Raw genomic sequence first — 14,065 nt, forward strand, 5'->3', positions numbered from 1 at the left:
GTATGGAGGTAGCAAGACTTAAAATGCAACTAGAAAGGAACCAGTTGTAAGAAAATCCAGCAAATTTCTGCAGCAGATAGTGAAATCCTTACTCCATATGACCAGAAAGGCACTTTGGACAGTTGCTCTCTAATGCTGTAATGGAGGATGAAGATATCAGAGGGCAGACAGAGAAAACAAAGCCAAGGCATGCCTAAAAGAAGAGAGGAATGAGATAATGCTTTACTTGACCCTTCATTGTGCTTGTGTACACACTGCCAGCTGTTTCCAACAGCCTAGAAAGGGTATTCCAAGACTATAGGATAAAATAAAGTGGTTTCAATGAGTGGGAAAAATCAGTTAGAGCTGGGGATGGATTTCAAGAAGACATGCCAAGGGAAAGGCAAAGCAATAAAGGTATTTTTCAGGAAAGAAATGTATCTGACAGCTGAAAATTTATAATCCACTTTGCCTCTTTACTAAAAGAGTTGTAAGAGGAGGAGAACAGAGTTTAGGCATGCAGAGGTTTACTTATTGAACAGCTTTTTCTGACTGCTGGGGACCTTTTGATAGGATAAAATGACAACAACATAATTCATAGTGTGATCTTCAAGCTTGGTATTTTCTTCTTTTTATGATCGATCAGAGGAATGGAATAAATGGATGTGCTACAAATGTATCTTCTGTGCCCATAATATTTCAGAAGACCTATTCTACAAAGCAGTGATATGGAAATAAGCAGAATCTCATTCTCTGATAAATGAGGTGTTACCTCAAGTCTGAATTATTGACCTGATCTAATTTGTCCATCAGAGTTAAATTATAGAATTTATCCTTTGTAGTCAGCAACACTTGCTTCTGATTTTCCTGATTAAATACCACCTGCAGCAGAATCTGATTTCTGTCCTTGATTTCCTAATACTATAATTTTGTTAAAGATAACACCATGGGGCTGTAGTGTTTTGTCTGAGTACTCTGATATCATGCTCTATGGCATTTCACTTCAAGAATGATTTGCTCTTAATGTCATATTCGTCATATTCAACCTTGTATTAGCAAAGGTCTTATAAAGATTTGTTTCCTTGACTACTCCATGAAATGTAATTCCATAGCTGTAAAAGCAAAAAGAAACTTTGACACTGGTGTTTAATTAATAAAGTATCTCAGCAAGAACTCTGCTTAGCAAAGTGCTGTCAAGGTTCTACTTGTGAAGTAAAAACATGCTTTTCTTTCTCTGCAAGTGATTTGTAAAGGAAATGCAGGATGATTACTTTTCTTCCTGGTACAAAAAGTACAAATGTTGATCTTTAATGTTTCTTCATGGGGGAAGCCTGCCCTGGCTGAGCAGGGAATGTCACTTCACTCAGCCCTGACAACTGCAGGGTTTGCTCCCCATGGGAAATAATGCCAACCCACATGGCATGCAGTGTGTAAAAGGACATTATGATAAAATCTCCTTATAACTGCACCTCCTGCTAAAGGTCTTCTTGTCACAGTGTCATCTTGAAATATTCCTGAGGTTTTCAGTTCAGTGCATGTCCTGTGTCTAACGTGAGCTCAGGGTGAAGGCACCTGTCCCCTCTCATTCAGCTTTTTTTTTTTTTTTAATGCAAATCTGAGCAGGAAATTTAAATTTTAAATAGGGATATTTTATCTAAATTCAATGAATGCAAACAAACCTGGCCCTAGGCTGGGGAAGGATCCTGCCATTCCTGGCCTGGGTTCTGCTTAGATGTGCTCTTTGACATAAAATATGGATGAACAGAGTACCTCTACACAGGCTGCTTGCTCCTCTAAGCAGGAATTAGCTGGCTGCTCATCTTTTTCAAGTGCTCAGGAATTTGCTCCAGGCACTGAGTGTCTTTTGTGACAAAAAGTTTTTTCCCAGTTTAGAACTGTTTTATTTTGCTGACTTAGGACTCGTTCTTTGGGAAACCAGCAGCGCTGAGGATCTGCTGTTTACAAATGAACAGAATCAGTTCATTACCTAACCCCAGTGACAGCAGGACAAACTTGTTGGAAGCCAGAGGGTAGTTTTATTTGCCATCAACTTGCTTGGTCTCCTATAGCATTGCAATTGTGCTTGGAAAAGGTGTCTTTCCTTTCAGAAGCCTCTCCAGCCAGCTAGGCAGCTCCGCAGCCCTGCTTTCTACCGGCACTACAGATGAAGTTGACAAAATGTGCTTTTAGTATTTCCTTGTACCTATCATCTGCCACATTTCACAGCAGTGGTATGCCTTGCCTGGATAGAGTCTTTCCTGATAATAAAATTCTAAATAAATTATAGCTGGAGGGAATAGAGATGATGTTGACTGATACTAATTCCCAGAAGTCAATGTAATAGTATCTTCTGAGACTATGGTAGTGACAGGAGGCTGAAAGAAGAAATGTTTGTTTCTGGGGGAAAAAAAGAAAAAGAAAGAAGTACAGGATTAAATATTACACCTCTAGTGAGCAAAGCACATTATGCTGGAGGTACATGCCTCTTGTGTTAATAAAGAAAAGGTCTTATGATGTTGATGATCCTTCATATCTTTAGTACTGTTCTGTGAGCACAAAGTATGCAACCAGAAAAAGAAAATGTAGTAATTCATCTTTCTCCATTCCTCTCTTGACTTTCACCTCACAAAAGTCATTGTCTTATCTTGACTAATTCTGTAATCTCTCACAGACTAAAGGAAATAGTTTTGGATTCTGTAGATGCAATACTATTTCCAAAAAATACTTTTTTTGTATTTAGAAATTAAATAATATGTTATGAAATAGATGGCCTATGGTGACCTGGACTAAATAAGCTGAATGGTATTTACTCACTGACTACCAGTACTCTGTATATGCCTTTCTTTCATTTTTCTTTCTTTCCTTTTCCTTCCTTCCTTCCTTCCTTCCTTCCTTCCTTCCTTCCTTCCTTCCTTCCTTCCTTCCTTCCTTCCTTCCTTCCTTCCTTCCTTCCTTCCTTCCTTCCTTCCTTCCTTCCTTCCTTCCGACACTTCCTTCCGACACTTCCTTCCGACACTTCCTTCCTTCCTTCCTTCCGACACTTCCTTCCTTCCGACACTTCCTTCCTTCCTTCCGACACTTCCTTCCGACACTTCCTTCCGACACTTCCTTCCGACACTTCCTTCCTTCCTTCCTTCTGACACTTCCTTCCGACACTTCCTTCCTTCCTTCCTTCCTTCCGACACTTCCTTCCTTCCTTCCTTCCGACACTTCCTTCCTTCCGACACTTCCTTCCGACACTTCCTTCCTTCCTTCCGACACTTCCTTCCGACACTTCCTTCCTTCCTTCCTTCCTTCCTTCCTTCCTTCCTTCCTTCCTTCCTTCCTTCCTTCCGACACTTCCTTCCGACACTTCCTTCCTTCCTTCCTTCCTTCCTTCCTTCCTTCCTTCCTTCCTTCCTTCCTTCCTTCCTTCCTTCCTTCCTTCCTTCCGACACTTCCTTCCGACACTTCCTTCCGACACTTCCTTCCTTCCTTCCGACACTTCCTTCCGACACTTCCTTCCGACACTTCCTTCCGACACTTCCTTCCTTCCGACACTTCCTTCCTTCCTTCCGACACTTCCTTCCGACACTTCCTTCCTTCCGACACTTCCTTCCTTCCGACACTTCCTTCCGACACTTCCTTCCGACACTTCCTCCCTCCCTCCCTCCCTCCCTCCCTTCCTCCCTTCCTCCCTTCCTCCCTTCCTTTCTCTTTGGTAAACCCTGTCTTTACCATTTTCAATTTATCTGCAATGGGAGATAAGCAGCTGGTATTGTAAATTGGATCTAAGAAGATCTAAGAAGCTAAGAAGTTATTTGATTTTTTTTTTAAGGCAGTTGATTTGGTTAGAGAAAACCTAAAAGTTATTTATAAATTTGTTTCTTGATGACCTTGGCCAAGACATGTCACTCTTCTATGCCCTGTTTTTCACATTCACAGGTGACACCAGCTTTTGTGAAGGACTTTGAGATTTGAAATGCCTGCTACCGAACAACTTTCCAGGCTTATTCTTGTTCTTGTTTTCCCTGTCATTGTGGTAAGTTGGCAGATAATCACAAAGGACCAAGGCATTTACAAGAAATAGGTCAGAAACACCCACATCCCATAGATATTTCTGATTTTATCTTCTTTTGAAAACAACAGATTTTTCTGTTCCCAGCTAGTCAATATGGTATCCCAAGGGGTTGTCCTGAGACACAAACCGTGGAGATCAGGATGAAGAAAATTACTGAAACCCTCAGGTATCAGAAATGCATATCAGGGGCCAAGAGATAAGACACATGTTAAGAAGAAGTTTTGCCACCATGCAACAGAGACAAGTTAGAAGTGCCCATTGTCACTTTACAGCTTCCTCAGGTTGCTCATAGCTGCGGAAGATGTCCTACTGAGAGGGAGGGACAGAGTAGAACAGTCACATGCCTTTTGGAAAAACAGAAAGTAGTTTCCAGAACAGTCTCTCAAGATGTCATATTCATGTAGAGCAATTTGGGGGTGGCTGGGGTGCCTTTGGTGTCTCCTGGGAAGAGGACTGGGCAATCATCACCAACCACGTAACAATGGGGCAGCAATGGGAAGTGAATCTCTGTGCAGAGAGAGTGAGTATGTCTGAAAGGCTGTGTGCTCATGCTCATGTTCCCAAATTACCCAGGAGAATATATTTATTTGGCTGTAAAACTCATGAACCTACTCAGTCAGAGCTTGTGTAGCTCCTACAGGTGTTAATGTGTGTAGGTCCTATTGCCTATTGGGGAATATTTTTAGCTTGGAATATGAGTGTGAAAAGAGTTGGTGAGAAATTGACATCTTTAGCACAAAGTGCCTGTAAGCATAAAACCATGTAGCCTCAAGTCCTCCTAGAAATGCAGTTCTTCAGCTGCTATTTTTATGAATTACTTGTTTCTGTGCCATTTATGGTCATTTCCTTCCACAGAAATATTATTTTTCAGTTTAGTCCACAAAGCACAAACCTCCTCTGGCTTCTGCCTTAACTAACCAACCAGTATCAATTTCTCTTGAAATTCACAGCTGTCTTCATTGAATGTGAGCAAATGAGCCTGCCAGGTTGAGCTGACTCTAAACTTTCTTGTCTTTGGGATGCAAATCCCTTTAAGTATATTTAGGCCATCTCTATTTGATTTTCATGGGACATGGGGGAGGGAGAGAAGCATCTTCTTCCATAAAGGAAAGAAAATGAAAACGATGGGGTTGAAATCACTCTGTTCAAAGTCACTATCCAAGTCATCATGTTCCATTCAAGAACCCAAGGATGCTGGGCTTCTCTCTTATCTTTGTGTGAGAAAAAGGATTTCTCTCCATTGTTTTCATCTTTCACTTATGATTTAAACCATATTGGGGTTGTGACTGGTAGGTATCACAAGAGATTTATGTGCTTTCTTGTGACTGGTTCAAATTCCAAAGCCAAACAGCTGGTACTTAGATGTTTTTAATGCCTGACTGAAATTTTTCATCAAATTCCTCACCACTTCCCATATTCTCTACCTTCCTGGCTTGGATAACCAGCAATCTGCTTCTTTTAAAAGAACATTTCCCTGACACAAGGTCTCAGAGCAACATTTAAAACTGCCCAGCTCATATTTAATTCATATTTGGATTTCCCCAACTGGAGGTGCTTAAGTAAATATTATGGCCAGCAAACTGTGAAACCCCAGATATTCAAAAGCTTGATAAATAACTCTTAATAACATAGAATATAAAGTATTTGCTGTACCTCTTAGTCCTCCTCCAACTCATAGGCAGAGGCAGAAATGGGATAAAAACCACTGCAGTGCTCAGAAGGTGTAGAATTTCAGACATGATCATCCTTAACAAAAATCCCTCTTTACTGCTTGCTTATGTAATAATTTCTTCCAACTTTATGGCAGTCTCACTCCCAGCCTGCCTTAATGTAAATGAAAAATCAGACTTTGGTGTGTAATATTCTGAAAGTTCTATGGTAAAATTTAGCTGTAAATTTTGTACATTTTTTATTGCAAAAACGTAAGTCTTCATCTTGTAAGATCATAAAATGTATATTATGTGCAGAGGGCTGGTGCTGGCTTTGCAGAGGTGGGAACCAGAGCTGATGCCATCCAGCAGTCTGTCTGTCAAACTTTGTAGAAAAAGGCATATTTTAGGGTGTTTCTGGATAATAAGGTCTCCTGAGCTCTTTGCAGCTGGATTCCTGTGATCATGTTTTCAAGAACATTCAAAATGCAGATGGAGGAGGAGAAATGGGTGCAATTTTCATTAGCAGTAGGGTTTATTAAGCAGCTATTATTAGGCACCAGTTCTTCCCAAAAGAGGATACTGTTAAAAATCTGGCTTATGGCATTAAAGGTAAAACTACAGAACTAACTGCTACCAAAAGCCTTGAAAACTTCAAAAACTTTTTAAAATACATTGCTTAACTCTAGAGAGGATCATATGGAGAGTACAGCTGGATTGAGATCATATAAAGGATTTCTTGTGGTTGGGATGACTTACATAATCTACTTGTAATTGCTGTTGTGAGCAGCAGGACCATGGCAGAGCAGGCTCCAAAAGCTCAAACAAATGTAAAGGAAAGTGAAGGTTACTGATGGCAACTGGAACTAAATATAATAAAAAGTATTTGATTGAACACTGCTGTGATGGAATCTCAGCGCAAAATGTGAGGACTCTGCTCATTCTTTTCCCGTATCTTAATGGAGGAAAGAGTTATTAAGATTAATTATTTAGACAGACAGCCTGTATATTCCACTCCTTAACCAGTTCTTACAAGACTAAAGAAATCTTCTCCAGTTGAAGATACTTACTGTAGTAAGAACAGGAGTTTTATGAGGCATTACAGCAGAATTTTAACTCTGTGCCACATTACTCTACTGTTCCATGTGTTTAGTCTTGCCCAGTTTAATACAGCAAGCTCTCCCCTGATTTCAGGATTGCATTTTTTAGCACTTAGCCAAGTCAGACACCATGGTTCATATTTTATACTTATACTTCAAGTTCTGATGTGACAGAGGTTTCAGTTGGATACCATTTGCTGTGATCAGAAGTGTGCTTTCAAATATTTTTAAATATTTTATAGATTAGCACCCAAAAGGAAGAAGAGCCTAGAAGAAAAGTGCTGCATCAGCTTCTTTTCTGTGACTGCTGATGAATTAATTATTATTGTTTTACATCTCTTACACCCAGAGCAGGCATGAAAGGGTTTAACATTCAGAGTACCAAAAATGTTAGAAAAGGGAGTCACAGTGTAGTCTTAGATGAGTTGCAGTGAGCAGGGACCAGCCACAGGGAGAGGCGGAATTGTGAGTCCCCTGTTAGGGCAGGGAGAAACTCACCTCCTGGGAGCATCCCATGACATCTGCAGACAAGGGGAGCAAGGAACCACTGCCTGGGGGGGTCTTTCTTTTCCTACTTGTTGAATTTGAGCCCACCAAATAGTAAAAACGTGTGGGTGTGTGTAGGTGTGTATTTACATGTGTGTATATGGAAGGATGGGGTAGGGGAGAGAGGGAGAAAGTAAACACATGGTTTATAGATTTGGATTTGTCCAAAGGAGAAGGAATCAAAAGTGTTTGATTTTAGAATGACAAACAAAACAAAACAAGAAATACACACGGCTGTTCCTCCTAAGCAGGAAAAGGAGAGAAAGGTTTCCAAGAGCCCAGTCCACCATAAGCTGCTGATCAACCAGACCAGCTATTATTTAATTTAACTGTCTCTGAAGTATTGAGGGCTCTTGGAGTGCCCTGAAAATCAAAAGGTTTGACTTATCTAAATCTAAATCATTATCTAAATGATACTTTCTTCCTCATCTTTTTCCTTTTAATGGAGTTTCTATTTGACATTTGTTTTGGTTTGTTTTGTGTCTTCAGTTTCAATATTTCAGAAAGCAAAGCAGTCTGGAGTTAAGTGGTGTACAGAGCCTGATTGATCTTCTTTAAGCCTCTAAACCTATCTTCAATGACTGTCATATTAGTGGGATAAAGAAAGGCACAGTGCTCCACAGGACTGGTTTTCAGTTTTTCTGTGCTGTGCTCTGAAATAATTTCTCAAGGATTTAACTGGATGCTGAAACAGCAGTTTAAAAATTCTTTGCTTTGATCTGAAATACCTGATAAAAACACATGGATTTTCTGGAGTTCTTATTTGGCTGTTTCTATTATTTTTATTTCATTTACCAGCCTGAGTGACTCTATTTATCTTTTATGGTGCATAGGTAATAAATGTTGGGCTACAGCTGAAGACAAAATCCTGAAGTGATTTGGACAAAAAGAAAAAGCAACAAAGGAGGAGTGGAGAAAAAAAGCAATAACCTGAGACCAAATGTTATTTTTACTTTTACAATGTTTAAATATATATTTATGAACAAATGTCAGCTACAGCCCAGATGTAATTTTTGTCTGTTGTTAGCCAGTTGCAAAAGCTGAGTCCCTATTCATTGTTAGCTATTGAAATAGGATTCTGAGATAAGAGCAATGACATTTTCAAAAATTTGTTTATTAGTAAATGCTGGTGCCTCTCCTGTATGCTATAGTCTGTGCTTACCCAAAATCCACAATAAATTGTTCCCCCCAATCCAAGCTGCTCATCCATGAAATTGCTGCCTGGGATCTTTGGAAGCTCAAAACTGTCATTCTTTCCTCTCTAAACATCCTACTCACATTCCTTTGTAGTTTTACCCCTAGCAGTGAGCACAATGCCCCAACACCATCAGCAAAGAGCCAGGGCCCCAATGGCTTTGCCATTTTTTTCTGACATCTTCAGGCTATTTTGGACCAGTGGCGCTGTGTCTTGCAGCCCTTGAGCCCACAAAGGCTGCAGTATTTTCCTCACTTGGTTATTAATTGGCCTGTGACAGTGACAGTGACATTGTGGTGGCAGACAGACGCAGATTGGAAATTGATATACTGAGCTTGATAGTTATGAAGGAATTTAAAAGTCAGGCCACCCAAACTCTTTTAAATCACATAATAAAAGCCGAGTGGAAGTAGCTAAAAAGCATGAGAAAACCTTGGATTACCTTATTTAAATTTGATACTTAATGAAAACATAAATATTTAGATCCCATGAAGTTATTAACTAAATTAACCAAAATTATTTTAAAGGTACAATTTGCTCAGCTAGATCATCAGTCTAGGAAATCTCTATTTAAATTGGTGGTGCTATGTCATTGTACACAGCTTGAGCTCTTCATCATGATATCTTTTCTAAGCATAACTGCTTTTAGAGCTTGAGGGTGTTTTTGTGACAGTTACATACATGTTTTTCCAATGACTCAAGAACCACAAAACCACATTTAATATATTTTAAAAAAAGTAGTTATGATAACTTACCATTCTGTAAAGTTTATCCTCCAGATCCTGATTAATTCTTTGTAAGGCTAGGTAATTGTTTTGTATCCTAAAACAAAGATGAAATCATGTAACTGAATGCATTGCTTTTCATGTTGGTTTTTTTACCTGTATTTTCACATCAGTACAAAACGTTGGCTTGCACTACTCGAATTGTATTTGCTTATCACTCCTGTTACCAGTCAGTGGTTGCCTTTGAAATGCAATTACCACCTGCTTCCTAAGCAAACTTCCCAACTTGTCATATTTTCTTACTATATTTAGCAGCACATTCCAGCAGGAAGTGAAGATAAATTGGTCATTCCGCACTTGTGTGCAGACACAAGATACAGCCTAGGAACTTGCACAAGGTAATTACAGTTTTACATCAGGCTCAAGAATAGTATGTAAGAGAGGAAGCTTGAGCTCTAGGCTGAGGCAGCACAAAAAAAAAAAGATTTATTGTGAAATTGCAGCAGAATCCTAATGACTGTAGCAATATGTGGGCATCAACATGTGACTTAGAACAGAATATTTCTTCTTTCAACAGAAGTTCAAGAAGTTGCCTATTTTTTCCAGGAAGTATATTTAGATAGCTTAACTGAGAAAAGATGGGTATTTATTTTTATCAGCACTTAGGGATTGAATGAACTTACAAAACGAGGCTTCCCTACTTATCCCAGAGCAACACACCAAAGAAAAGTTTCAGCCTGCACATCTTTAGGTTACTTAGATGGTAAACTTTGGTATTGTAATGAACAACCTGCAGAGCCTGTGGGAAAACCATTGGAATTTTGGAAGTAGCTGTAGTTTTATCTCCACAGAACCTAAGGAGGATAGCTCCTTGTTCATTAGTACCCATCACCTCAGCAGGATGTATAACAAATGTAAAGAAAATGTTAGAAGCTCAGCTGTGAAAATTTTGAATAAGTCTATATGGCTGTACTGATCAATAGGTATTTTCAGCAGTGAGGAGATTTTAGGAAATGTTCAAGTGTTTTCATTGTAAGAGTGAACTCAGATGTAATCCACATTTATACAGCAAAACACTTCCTCTGAGAAGTCTGGATCTGGGTGCAGTTTCTGTGGTTATCAGGATGGGACCGGGATTAAAGAAGTCTCTTTGTTTATCATTTGGTTAGGAGTGGCTGCTGAAACTGGAATGATCTGTTTTCCAAACATGCCATAGCTGCAAATCAAAAGGTCCAGCCCACCCCTTCTTGGCAATGTGATGCTTATCTTGGCTTCTGTTGCCATGGAGATTTCCTTTCCAGTTAAATGATAGGAATTCTCCATTCAGGGCAGACCAGTGGCTTGCAGTGCTCCTCTGAAGGGATGCAGAGCTCTGGCTGGGTCTCCCAGCACTGCAATAACATCTGCTGACAGACCTGAGAGGGGATATCTGTGCCAAGGACATCCCCTCTGTGGATATAAATAATGACATCCCCATGGGTGAGCCTCCTCAGGGTACCAAGGGTCAGCCCACAATCAGGGCAGCCATTCCAATATGCAAGTCTCATATTGCCTATGTTTTACAGAGCTGCTGAGCAGAGGCTTCCTTCCTGTGAGGAGGATCTGTGGTCAATAGTGTTTGCTAAGGTGGTGACCCAAATGGGCTGAAAAATCTCTGAGACTTGTACTGTGAGACTTGGTCAATACTCAGCAATTCTCATAGTGCCATTGTGTTTGTGTCCTTTTGCTTAAAGGATTCACTGAAGTTTACAATTCCCTGCATTGTCCATGCTCCTCACAGCATTACCTCTAAGCCTCTCTATAGAGATTGATTTGTGCAGCTCTGGGTTTACTTGGGATTTTCCCAGACATTTAGCTGTCATCACAACAGAGAAAGATTTCAGGGTACTCTGCACCCATCTTTTCATGGTTCAGAAGAAAGCAGAGATGATCTTGATACAAGGAGGCTTAAAATGGCTTTGCCTGCAGCTACTCAGCACAAAGTTTAGCTGGCAAGGATGCATGCCATGATGCAGGAAGAAAGGATTTAGAGAAGTCAAATAGCGCCTTCTGGCTGAGCCAGAAGTGCCCCAGCATCTTCTCTGTCATGGTTTATAGTTTTTGTCTAGTAAAGCAAAATAGAACAGGTTAAACTTGCTTTGTACCCAGGCAGTTTGTGGTTCAAGTGGAGGTGGTGTAAAAACTGATTTAAACATCAGCACCTGCAATGCTATAAAAGTTTGCACGGGTTCAAAAGCACTTGCATAACTTCCTGAAAGTAAAGGGGAGAAAAAATGTGGTTCAGGGTTTTTCTAACCCAGGTGCCCCTGCACCACAGGCTGCTCTGCAGTGGTTGCTGATGTGGACAGCTCAAGGGAGAGCCTGAAGGTTCCCTTTCCAGAACTTGGAGACCATGAATAAGTAAAAACAGCAGTAATTGCTGCTTGGATAACAGACTTATCATGGTAACAATGGGTTTGTTCCTTAGCTTCTGTTTTAATTTTTTCTCTTGATATGGATGATTGAAATGTTAATTAACAGTAATTATTTTTCAGTGACAACACTTCCACACCATAGATGGTGGTAGAGGGTTTTGCAGGAGTTTATACAATCTGCTTCTCACTTGTAGCTTGTTTTGCCTTTACCCATCACATTTTTGCCTGTTGTATGTGTAGGTGAGAGTAGCCCATAAGCTCTAGCTCTCTAACACATTCATTTTGGACTGAGAAAATGACCACCTCCCAGTACAATCAAATCAAATCTAAAAAAAACCCCACAGTAAGTAGGAAGCTGAGCTTCAAAAAGTGTTTCTATTGAGAACAGTATGCAAAAGTAGTCAAAATAAGCACAAACACATACACATGTACACAAGCACATACACATGCACGTATATGTATAAACCCCAAATTGGAAATTCACTGTGCCAAAAGAAGTGTCAGCAAATGTAGGTGGCAAGGAGAGAAATGGACCCAGAAATACATGGAAGAAAGTGTTTAAGGGATAAAAGAGGAACAGAGTCAGATCAATCTTTAGGTAAAACTGTAAGATAAAGGGAAAGGGAAATAAAAGGAAAAATTATTCAAATTTGAAAATGATCTGATGAGCAAATGGTAACCTAACCTTGTTTGCAGAAAAAATACATGAAGACATGCTGAACATTGTGAAGTATGAAATATTTTAACCTTGTAAATCTAGACTTGAAAATAAAATGAAGGGTAGGCTTCACTATGCTGCAAAACTGCTATAAGGATAAGGTCATGTGAATTGATAACCAATTATGGTGTGTTGATGTATTTTTGTGTCGTTCATGTCATTAGTAGAGACTCATGTGTGACTTCAGGTGCACATATGTGCATCCATTCAACAAAGGTTGAGATTCTTGACCAAATAAGGGCCTAATGAAAAATATTCTGACCATATTGAACATGTCAGGTGTCTGTGCTCCAGCCCACCAGACAACAGCCCTAGAGCTGCAGATCACCACTGAAGAGGGAGTCTGCAAAAGCCTCTATTTCTCTGCTTCCACTCAATCTCAAGCCCTTTTAAGGCCAATAAATACATCTAAAGTAAAACTCAGCCTTGGACTGACTTTCTTTAAAGAAGAGAATTTCTTCTAGAGTGTAGTTAGCTTTGAAAAGTGACTCTTGAAAGAGTAGCTTCTTGTTCAAAAAATTTTTCTCTCTCTGTTGTCACAAGTTATACCAACTTTCTTATAAAAACAATAGTTTTTACTCCAGTACTCCTGTTCAGAACACCCCTTCAGTCTGTGAAATGTCTTGCTTTTGGTGAAATAATTATATGTGTGGGCTAATCTCAGTGCTCAATACATGCTTTTATGAGTTTATTTCTCATGCCTTAAAATAACTCCACTTTCTGGTAAAAGATATAATGGGGACCTCATCAAGTTGTTACCCAGGGCAAGGCCTCAAGGAAGAAACCCAAAGTGAACTTTGGAATCCAGATGTGATTCCAAGTTTGGATTATGAAAATTTTTAGATTTTAACTTATAAAAGCTGTGCTGACTATGTCAGATAAGGGACCACTGCGAGGAATATGAAATCCCCTCTCTTTTCAGTCACTTTTCAAAGCTGAACCTATGCTTTACTGCTGTAATTTTCAAATCAAGTTAGCACTGTTCTCCCACTGAGAGAAAAAGAAAGAGGCCATCTCTGAATGTTTGTAGAGAGGTTGAAAACTTGACCATTGAGCCACACAAGTGACCTCCTCTCTTGAGTGAAACTGGGGAAGCCTAGAAACAGCACAGGCAATTCTGGATAAATTAAGACAAAGACTTTCAGAAAGGTTTACAAAAGGATAGTCATTCAGCCTCTTGGAAAAAAAAACCAATTGCACTTTACAGGAAAGGAAATTTAATAAGAGATATGTTCTCTAGTGTACAAGTGGGATCTTGTTTCACAGGGCCTATTCATCTGTGGGGGGATGCATTTCTCTCCCTGTGCAGTGAATAAAGGAAGAGACACATAATTGAAACTAATTCTACTTCTTTGTTTTTCTCACATTGATTTTCCTCTGTGACATGTTGCTGACAAGCTTTTGGATGACAGGGTTTTTTTCAGACATTATCCTTCTCCAGGCTGACAAATCTAGATGTTCAAGTTGCAGGATGCCTTGCTATTCTCAATAGAAACATTTTTAAAGCTCACCTCGTAAAATATTTTTGGCTTCCATTATGATATGTCTTCAGGGGAGTAATCACCTGCCTGAAACATAATTTTTAATATAAGTTTTCTTCATAATATGGTACAATGTTCCATTAGAATATTGGAAAGTCAGTTCTGCTAATGTGGTGCTCTGGTATGAGTGCTAGACTT

The 14,065-nt window shown here is 39.6% G+C and overlaps 1 protein-coding gene across 1 annotated transcript in view; it reads right to left on the minus strand.

The window, feature by feature from the left end:
* Nucleotides 1-14,065, minus strand: part of BEGAIN (brain enriched guanylate kinase associated) — a 149,939-nt gene that overhangs the window by 45,634 nt on the left and 90,240 nt on the right. The window contains exons 5-6 of the mRNA XM_058807436.1: nt 13,898-13,954; nt 9,285-9,351 (exon numbers count right to left, since the gene is read on the minus strand). Of these exons, the coding sequence (XP_058663419.1) occupies nt 9,285-9,351; nt 13,898-13,954 (124 nt within the window). The remainder of the gene's footprint in view (nt 1-9,284; nt 9,352-13,897; nt 13,955-14,065) is intronic.

The sequence above is a fragment of the Ammospiza caudacuta genome, chromosome 6 (genome assembly GCF_027887145.1).
Source record: "Ammospiza caudacuta isolate bAmmCau1 chromosome 6, bAmmCau1.pri, whole genome shotgun sequence".
Taxonomy (NCBI): Eukaryota; Metazoa; Chordata; class Aves; order Passeriformes; family Passerellidae; genus Ammospiza; species Ammospiza caudacuta.